At 46.1% G+C, this 10,911-nt stretch overlaps 1 protein-coding gene across 1 annotated transcript; it reads left to right on the forward strand.

Moving 5' to 3' along the window:
- The first annotated feature begins 8,144 nt into the window (after window positions 1-8,144).
- LOC119375581 (uncharacterized) lies at window positions 8,145-9,436 on the forward strand. The gene has a single exon (XM_037645827.2). The coding sequence runs from the start codon at window positions 8,145-8,147 to the stop codon at window positions 9,393-9,395; it is 1,251 nt and encodes a 416-aa protein (XP_037501755.1). The 3' UTR covers window positions 9,396-9,436.
- Window positions 9,437-10,911: the final 1,475 nt, after the last annotated feature.

The following is a 10,911-nucleotide window of genomic DNA, read 5'->3' on the forward strand; positions in this document are numbered from 1 at the left end:
GTGAACGATTTTAGACAGTCGATCCAAGTGATAGTAGTCGGCGATATGAATGCGCGCATCGACGACGTAGGGGGATATACTAATTACAACGGCTCACGTGATGTGAATTTATGCGAGGAACAGAACCTCATAGTAGTTAACAGAGATAACGAGTGCCATAGAGAGATAGCGTAGTAATGCGGAATTGAATAGTCATATACCGACTACGCCCTCGTTCTAAGAAACGGTTCACTAAAGTTTAGACCAAATGACGATAAACGAACACGAAAAAAATAGCTAACGTATAGCGATCATAAACATATAACCTAAAACTTCGGGAGAGTTGAGGGCGCTGTACAAGAAGCAATGACACCAAAATAGTTAAAAGCTGAATGCAGAGCAAGCAGAAGGAACCACGAAAAAGAAAAACACACACCCACAGGGAAAAAGTAAAGGCATTTCGCACCGGTCTAGAGTACGAAGAAATATAAAAGTTCATGCAACAGGGCATACGACAAACATACCTAAATAGTCTTTGGAGTGAAAAGAGAAAATCCACACAATTATTGGAACAATATAGTAAATCAAGCTTTGGATTAAAGAAGTCTAGGCATAATATATAAAGGGGCACAAAAGCTGTGATTACAGGTAGAATAAGCGCTGCTTGGATGGAACAAGTGCTGCAGAAAACTAATGAGTAGAAACCGAGCAATTGCAAGAAGGAAATAAATGCACAAGTAAACGGTTGGCGCAGTTCACAAAAAAAGATAAAGCAGCGCCAAGAAGACTCTGGAAAAATGTATCAGCACCAGGATCATGAACTACGATCTGGCAAATATTCACTTCAAAAACGGGAACACCTCTCGAGGAGACGACGATCTGCGATACATGAACGACGTTATTACTGATGAATTTTATAAGGAGAAAAAGCACTGTCTATACTCCAACAGATCTAGCTACTGAAAAGTCTGAGAGCTCAGAATTTACCATGGAGGACTTTTACTGGGAAAAGTCCGAAGCAGACGTCCCTAAATAGACGGCAGCAAGAGTGTAAAAAAAAAAATGAGGCCGTGGGTAGATATACTGTAAGTCTGCAAGATATACTGCGATATATACTGTAAGTCTGCAGAGTACTGAACACATAGTGATGGAATGCCAAGATAAACGAACAACAACAGCCGTGAAAGGCGTGAATGTTTCAGAACCTCTGAGTGTCGCGGTGGATGGAACACTCCGAGAAAAAAATCGAGTACTTGGGGAGTATTTATACCACACAACTATAATCGTCGTCTATCTCGCGTACTTTCCTTGCGTCATCACCGCGGTCCAGGCACTTCCCTGTCATGAACAGCGTGTGCGCTATCAGCGTGGCATAGCATTCTTGATAGGAAAGTGACGAGAGCCAGATTTTTAAGAAGGGAAACTCGAGCAAGCCAAATGACGATTATATTGTGTGGCAGAAATCCTCCCCAAAAACACGATTTCTTTTTTAAAGTGAAATATCAACTGGCGCGCTTGATATAAACAAGATACGATAGTATTGTTGGACAAACATCAGAGAGAAGATTGATAGAACCGGCGTAGTTTTGGGTGTAGATAACAGCATATCATAGAAATAGAGGCTTGAATTCAGGAAGAAAACTAAATAAAGATAAGTATGCTGGAGCTAATAGATGAAACCAGAGATGAAACAGTGGATTATCGTTAAAAAATAATTACAAAAAAAACTTGGAGCACGCTTGAGCTTCGCCTTCAAGAGTACAACACAATAGCGTAATCAGGCTCTGTGCGTATCGCCTTCCCAATCACTGGGCTGGCTTCGGTTTTCGGTGCATGCCTCAACCGTGTGGCAAGGAAACGAATGTCTGGGCGCGTAACATTGGTTGTTTCAAACTATCCTAGAAAGCCTACTGCAAGTGCAGTTGCGGTGTGCCCATTACGCCATAATTTTTCCTTTTGCAAATCAGCGAAGGACGCACTATACGCGTCCGTAAGCAACACGCGAACCTACGCAGCTACTGACTTTGTTGATGATTTTGTGGATCAGGATGAATAAATATGATGATGAAATATGCCTTTTGCAATGGGTGGACCTTTCAAACAACCACTCGTTGTGAAATTCCCATGTTTCGACACCTGGCGTGATTTTACGCTTCTTCCACGCAATATTACATGCGTTAAGGAGACTCTTATCGCCACATGACATGCATCTAGTCTTTTTTTTCTAAGCAGTTTCAAGCAGTGGCGTGGCTCTGGCAATAGATAAAAAAAAATGGCGTGGCTGTGTGGTAGAGCACGTATTTGCCATGCAAGAGGCCTGGGTTCGGTTCTCACTAGAACCAAAGATTGTTATTATTTATTTTATTTGCATCTTTCTCGATTTTTCAGTCATGGACAACGCTGATTTTTCGACAACGCCGACGCCGACACCGGAAATTCTGCATAACGAGCTCTTTAACGCAATCGCGTTAAAACAGGCTAGCTCGACACTGGTCGCCACCCCTTCCCGAAGGGTATGCCAGTAAAGATCTCCATCGTCATCATCATCATCGGTGACGTCAGCAGGGTGATTTTTCTTTTATCGTGAGCCGCACACCGACCAGGATAGGTGCGCCTTCATTCATGGTCTTCAAGTTGTACAGCGCAGGGGAAACAAATACAAAAAAAAAAGAACGAGACGACACACGAAGAGCAAGCCTTCTGTGTTTGTTCCCCCTGTGCCGTACAACCTGAAGACCATGAGCCCAAAAGCTAAATTTCTTTCACCTTCATTCAATTGCTCGCGCTCTGACTGCGTGTTCGCAACGCGCGTGACACGGCGCTTTTCAATTACTACCTGTATTACAGCGATGCTGTACACGGGGAGGCGAAACGAAAATTCGCCTGTCTGATGTGCACGAGAACGTCGAGGGCGTATGTGCCACCGAAAGTGGGCAAATCCCACTAGTCATCAATGCTACACTAAAAATACAGAAGGGAACACACGGGCGGCAAATACCAATTAAGGTTTCTGGACAGATGTAACCAATAATAGAGAAAGATATTGATGAGCTGTCGTGATTAAACTAGTGATAAATACCGAAGCCGCACGTCTTAGCTTACTTGGTTGAATATTTTTCCGGAGTGCTTGGCTATAATAATAATATTAATTGTTGGGGTTTAAAGTCCCAAAAGGAGTGCTTCGATGTTTGGATGGATGGTTCGATGGAAAAACTTGATTGATGTCCATTAGGTCGCGCTGGCTTGGGCGGTGATTTTTTCGTTTGCCTTTCTTCTGTGGTTGTTGCGGCTGTTTTACGCACGTGTTGTGGGAAGAGTAATGTTTCTGTACGCGCATGATACTACAGATAACTGATACACGTATATGTACACTCGCGTAATTTCACATTACACATTCCCTTCATACATGTACAGCCTTCTTCCCCTCACTTGTACATCTCTTGTACTTCTTCCTAGTGTTTCCTATTGTGTGAGCTTGGTCCAATAGCATACTGAGTATGAGCCCGTGGGTGCTAAAGTGTATAACGTGTACTTATACGCTATTATCACGTCACACCTGCCAGCCACTGTCAGGCGCGCACATAATCGCCTTAAACTGCGAATTTTACCCCAATCCGTGTAATGTATTTAAAGAGGGATCAATACCGGGTCGCGGGTCGGCCTCGTATAGCATTGCGCGAAGTCTGCTTTACTTCAATCACAGGTCCACCCGGTATTGCACCGCCAAAGAGATCACGCCACATTCTATGCTGCCGGGGAACGACTCGAAGAGTTCCGACCAGTGTACCGGTAACGGCTACTCTGGAATAAACTTTCGGAAACTTTGTAAGTCCACGGCACCATGCGTTTGTGATATAACACTAAAAGAATTACCTTTTACGCTTTAGTAACATTCAATTAGCTAGCGTACTGTTTCAGTTCAGTCAGAACTAAATAACCCCGCTACTTGTGCGCAGTATTGCTGTGTACTTCGGCGGTCGCACCTTCTCACCTGCTGCATCTTTCTTTCCTTTTTTTTTTTTTGGGCTGGGGCTTAGAAAATACCCACTGAGCGAGGAAAGTAGTGAAGCAGGCGGTTTCATTTCAGAGTCGTTCGAACATGGAGCCCGGTTTTCAAGTCACTATTTACTTCAAAGTGCATTCCAAGCGCTTTTTGGTAGGTAGGTGTGTAAGTGCTTGTTTCGACTCGTTGCTGGCCTCTTCTGAAATATATATATATATATATATATATATATATATATATATATATATATATATATATATATATATATATATATATATATATATATATGTTTGATGGTACGACACTGCTCCAGTGAATTGCAATTACACCACACAGTAAGGTATTTCTGGCATTTTCGCAACTTCTCTAGGGTTGCACGGCCGTTCGATAATTTTTAGGAACCAATTTACAGCGTTTTTTTTTTCTCGACCTGGCGTTCTCAAAGAGTCGCTAGGAAAAAAAAAATGATTATTTGAGTTGTATTAGTGATTTATTCTTTCACAATGGCAACAGCCCTCTTGCCACGTGAAGAAGCTTGGTCAGCCATTAAACGCGCAAAACGAAAAAAAAAAAGCAGAAAGAGAAAGAGAGAGGAAGAGGGAGTGTTATTTTCGCCGTGCTTCTTGCTGACGTAGCACGATGGTTGGGCCCTATACTGCGGCACTAATGCTCTCGCTGTGCAGCCTGCGAGCCAACTCTCCCAAGCTGTATACGAGTTTAGCTGCGTGGCCTCCCATTGAAGAAATGTGATGAACGTCCTTCTTTTGATGTTCCTGCACCAACTCGCTGGCATGCCATAGATTTTCGACGGCATTCAACTAGGGTTTATACAGGTATTTATCTCTATACACGTATCGCATTGGTTCTTCTAAGAGATCGAGAAACGTGATATGGCAAGCTTCGGGAACTCTTCTCACGCCACCAAGTCCCGAATTCGGAAAAAGTAAAACAAAAATGTTTTGAAATTGGAGATGTCAGACGTACGTACCGGCATTAGGACTTAGGCGCGAAAGGAAATAATAATAATAATAATAATAATAATAATAATAATAATAATAATAATTATTATTATTATATTATTATTATTATTATTATTATTATTATTATTATTGTTGTTGTTGTTGTTGTTGTTGTTGTTGTTGTTGTTGTTGTTGTTGTTGTTGTTGTTGTTGTTGTTGTTGTTGTTGTTGTTGTTGTCGTCGTCGTCGTCGTTGGGGTTTTACGTCGCAACACCACGATATGAGGGACGCCGTGGTGGAGGGCTCCGGAAATTACGAACACCTGGTGTTCTTTAAAGTGCACCTAAATCTAAGCACACTGGCCTCTAGCATTTCGCCTTCATCGAAATGCGGCCGCCGCGGCCGGGATTCGAACCCGCGACGCGAAATGAAAACAAATGTGACTGACAGTTCTGTTGCATTTTAATATTGAACCTAAAATCGCGATATTAACCACACAGGGGCGGCGCCAGTATGGGGGGGCTGGAGCCCCCCCAAAACTTCCGCTTGCCCCCCCCCCCCCCCTTTGCCTCCCCAAGAAGAAGCATGGTCAAAACACAATGCATATGTTCCCAGTCTCCCTGCCCCCCTGAAGGAACTCACTTGTCGTGGATGCCCCCCCCCCCCCCCCAGTAAAAATATCCTGGTGCCGCCCCTGTAACCACAATAGAGTTCGCGAGGAATAGTTTATCAGACTAACTCGATTTAATGTCTCACGTTAGTACCCTTTAATGAGCCAGAGAGTAAACTTTAGGGAAGTCGGAAAACTCGTAACACCGCTGGAACTACGAATATACCGCAATCAAACAATTTTTGTTCACTGCACGTATTTTTCACAGGCGTACTCGGGAGAGAGCAGGAGGATAGGCCAATATTCGGGACTTTGCTTACGGCTTTCAGAGTAAAAAAAAAAAAAACCGCGCACGCACTGCAAAAAAAGAAGGAAAATGATCAGGATTCCTTGCCCTATCGGGAAAAGGGGGGCAAGCGAGGCTTTTTCTTTCTTTCTTTCTTTCTTTCTTTCTTTTGCATTGCGCAATGCTGCCCCCTCCCCCCTAAGTTTCTTTCCTCCATGCCGGGAATAGTACCTTCATCCACGCCCCCCCCCCCCCCCCCCCCCCACGGTGGTCTAGTGGTTATAGCGCTGGACTGCTGACCTGAAGTTCGCGGGATCGAATCCCGGCCGCGGCGGCTGCATTTTCGATGGAGGCCAGAATGTTTGAGGCCCGTGTACCTAGATTTAGGTGCACGTTAAAGAACTCCAGGTGGTCGAAATTTTCGAAGCCCTCCACTACGGCGTCCCTCATAATCACATCGTGGTTGTGGGACGTTAAATCCCAGATATTATATTAGTCCACGCGCTTGGCTGCGCAACGCTTCATTTGCCACAGGCAACAACGATATTAATACGTTCATAACCCGGCAACAATTAAAGGTGGCAACGTGAGATGACAAGTCGCCTCGATATAAGATCAGATTGCCTTATCATGAAAGGCTGATCGCCGACAAGCCCAGTATCGCCGCCACTGAATTTTGTGAGCTAGAAATCATTCGCTTAAAAATGACTTCTGGAGTGTTACGTGTATGTAAAACCACGAAATCCACATGAACCACAGCATAATAGTGGTGGACCCCGGAATAACTTCGACAAGGCGCGTTTTTTTTTTTATTGAAATAAGAAAAGAAATGAGGGAATTGTCGTCATTTATTGGTGACGACTGCCCCTTTCCACTTGGTTGTTGGGATAAAAATAAAAATTGAGAAAGAATACATGTACATATACGCAGTCCGGCATTTGTTGAGTTCATTATCATGCACGTAAACGTAAGTACATAGGTGCTTTGCTTAGCACTCTAACCCAGGCCCCCGTGCTTAGTATTTCAGCACTGTAGCTACGCAACTATACCACGACGGGCCACAGTGTCAACGCACGAACGAGAATTGCTTCAAAACTTTTACCAATTTTGAACAGTTTCAATTTCTGTGTTATATCAGCACGATTTCCATTTTTTGACAACGTATTTCTTAACGACTCTGGGGTTTTCCAACGGGAGCGATAAGAAGGAGGAGAATCTGAGAGACGGTACGCAATGATTTACTGCAAAATATGTATGTGTGGTTTTGCATTGTTTCACAGCACCCTGACTGAAACGGCTGGTGATTCACTTCTTTCTGACTGGGCGAAAAACTTGCGCTGAATATTTCATGGTTCAACTGGTCGATTCGGTTTCGCACGCGCAGCAAGTTGGTCCTTCACACATCCTTGCTTCATCTCAAATTGTCCGCATTCGATACAAAGCGTGTTGGGCAGGCGAGACTGTGACCCAGAAACGCTATTCCTTAAACGTACTTTCTCGGCACATCGCTCCCGGCAATGGCACTAGGCGCTGCTGATAAGAGAGATAAGAAAACAGGCATAAAAGAGCTAGCCTTTCCGAGTGTTCACTGATCGCCACAACGACATATGCGACCTCCAGAGATAGAGTAACCGGTCAAATTACTACAAAAGGGAACCTGAAAGTAGCAATAAATAAAACTTTTCTATGTAACAGTATGCTTATCTTGATTAGAAAAAAAGGCCCGTGTTCCTGGTGTCGGAGGAGAGCATCAATAAACGAATGAGTAGAGATTGATCTAGTGTCAGTCCCAGACACGTTATGTGTCACAGAATATCCAAGGTCACGACGACTGCAGCTATACAGGAAGTAATATTATGCATCAGGAATGCCTTGCTAGTACAGGCCTTACGTTCAACGACGGCTGCCTCCAGGTGTTAAGAGACCGCGCGACAAAAAATGGCACTTAGAAAAGGAAGTTACCTTCGTTTTCGTCTTTACCAAGTGATACATGAGGGCAGTATCTGTCACAGATGTCACTAAAACCACAAGGAGGGTAAAATTACCATTAACTGCGATCGCAATAAAGGGAGAAAAAAAAACGTTTTCAAGAAAGAAACATTTTATATAGTATAGTCGTCCAATATTCGAGCAGACTTATTCTCGTTCCTTCGTTTTCCCCAACTTCTTTTTCCCTCGTGCTTCGTCTTTTGCATGCGCAATCGCGCCCCGCTTTGGTGAATACCAGAGCGCTTCCTTGCTAATAAGTCCGGCGCCCCCGTGGCCAGTTCGGCCATCGCGCGTCTACCATAGCGGAACACTTCCGCGATGGCCACCCGCCAGCGCCACGGTTCCACCACTGGCCAGGGCCGACGTCGTCAACAGCGCCAGCAGCCGAGACAGCATCAGCGCGCTGAACACCATGCCCAACCAGCTAACGGCCAAGAGGACGAGGCCACCCAGCGCGGCATCCATGACGAAGTTCCCGTGGGCCTCGTGACGGGACCATTCGTGGCGCCTATCGTGGCACAACCTCTCTTCTACATTCCACCTTCGAATGCACCGGTGTACCATCCAGTGGTGCTTCAGTACGAACCGTACGTGCCTTTTGTCGAAGACCGTGGTGTGGTCGCGGGGCCAGAGTACGTTCGACTCCTGGAGGCCTCGATGCTGTGGAACCTCTACGGGGAGCAAGGTAGAGGCGAAGGACCACAGCGTGGTACTGGCGAGCCGCACGAAGGGGCCCACGATAATGCACCGCAGCATATGGTCGGCGCTGAGGAAGGCCACGGTGACGTGCAGCAGAACCCGGTGTCCGCGGAAGATCCTTGGGAAGGCCTTGAAAACGAGCACTACGGCCCCGTCGTCACAAGCTATGGGACAGTGTCCATAATGCTGAGGCATTGTGTTCGAGTCGACATCTCCGTGCACGGCGCCGTGCGGGTAGTGAACTTCCCAAAACACTGCACCGCAGCCATTAACAGCGGCGGAGAGTGCAGTTGCATCTGCCACCCTTGTGGCCGCGTGCTGCAGCAAGGTGGAATCGTTCACATGGCCACTGGAACACGGCTGGCCCAGATCTCGATCCGTGGGGTGACTTTTACGGCGTTCAACCACGGACTCGTCTACCTGGTTGACGCATCTGGAACGAAGTCAACCACGGAGCGGTTCCAGATCCTGTCCTACGACATTCCCCTGAACGTGTTCGCCTATGAGGTGCCACAGGGAGCTGAATGCTTTGACGAATGCTTCCGCATCGTTCGGGAAGCCAAGCAGAAAACCTCCAGGAACGGTGAAGAAATCTGGATCGTGAACGGCGTGAGGATCAAGCAGACCCCGTGGGGTGACGTTCAAGTGTCCCGTGACTCGGGAAGGCGCGTCATCTGGACGTCGCCTACGGCAGGCACGATATCGGTGAACACGCCCATCGTGAAGAGCGCCATGAGCTGTGATCCTCGAAAGTTCTTTTTCGTGAAGGTGGGTCAGAAGAGGCTCAACGCCAGCGCAGACGCCTTCACTGTGCGAAACGGCAGCCAGAGAGCGGGATTCGACAGCCGTGGTCGCCTCATTCTTCCCTGACCGAGCACGCCGGAGCTGTAGAGAACGTTGGGCACAAAAAAGAACCAAGATCTTTCGTCGCCTCTTGTCTCTGTCTGCTTTCATGGAAGCTCCTTAGTATTGCCTATTAGCTTACTTCAGCTGTCGTAGTACACTTCCCGATCGGCGCTTTCTTAGCGCTAGTTACCTCTGTATGCCCCGTTATATATACGTGATTCTTGCTTGCTAGTCGCTGTGGTGGCCCGCTGGTTACGGTACTATGCTGTGTACCCGATCGACATGGCTTCGATCCCGGCTGCGGTGGTCGCATTTGAGTGGAAGAAAAAATGACAGAGGCCCGTGTACTGTGCGATCTCAGTGCACAATACAGAACCCCAGGTGGTCGAAATTATCTGGAGCCATCCCCTACGGCGTATCTGATGGTCCGGTCGCGTTGGGACGTTAAACCCCACAAACCGACCAACCTTCTCGCTTGCGCTGTTTTCACGACCACAGAGGTTGGCTCATAAATCCGATCGTACTATAAGTTAAGGAGTGCTTAAGCAACATAACCTAGATATCATAAACTGAATAAATGAAAGTAATGAACGAAACAACCAACACGGTCAAAAAGAGACTGCCAAGGCATTCACCGCCCGTCACTTATGTTACAGCCGAATGCTTCTGTCCCGCGAAGCAGCCCCCCCCCCCCCCTCTCCCGTTACCAGCAGTTGCTTTACACACTTCACAGAAGCGCTATTTCAGCGCACAAATGTTATCACCATAAAGCTGTACTTTGTATACACATAATACCGCGCAAGGTCAAAAAGCCAGGGGATGATCCGTAACTTTCAGACGGATGCTATTGGCGTGCTTAGGTCAGTTAAACTTCATCTTTTTAAAAATAACGCGTACGATTTTGTCCACTTGATATGATTACGACTAAAATAAATAAGCCGTGCTATGGAACTAAGCAGAAGAAAGTGAGAAAGCGTACAATGCTGTACAAGCCACGACACCCAGTGCAGAGGAATGTTAGCTGAGTGTCCTGGCGCAACTCGCCCTGGCACATCGGTCATGAATATGCTGGTACAGTGATTTAGAGGCTAAATTACAAAAGAAAGGAAACAAAATTGAAATAAAAGACGCTCAGCTGTAAATTGTGAAGAAGCTGCACTTGCGGAGTGCATTACGTTGCGGTTGTCGTCATTATCTTCGTCGTTGTTGCCGTTGTTCTGAAGCGATGGCAAAATCCCTCTAGTGAGGTTCTACCGGGAAAACAATATAAACGCAAAGGTCGAGCGATATTCATTGGTTTCCTACCAATAAGTATTTTCGCAGTTTTTTGTTTAAGTGTTACTGGAGCATTTGGCATTTGACGAAATTTGGAGTTCCATTTTCGGCGCGGGATTTTTGAACCGCGGTCTTGTGACTGCACCAAAATATGTAAGCCGTGTGTCTCGGTGGCGATTTCCACTACGAAACTACGTGCATGTGACTCGTGCAATAACGTGTTGCACACTTTATAACACGACAACTTTAACCTCGTTTCGGCTTC

Source organism: Rhipicephalus sanguineus, chromosome 1, assembly GCF_013339695.2.
Source record: "Rhipicephalus sanguineus isolate Rsan-2018 chromosome 1, BIME_Rsan_1.4, whole genome shotgun sequence".
NCBI lineage: Eukaryota > Metazoa > Arthropoda > Arachnida > Ixodida > Ixodidae > Rhipicephalus > Rhipicephalus sanguineus.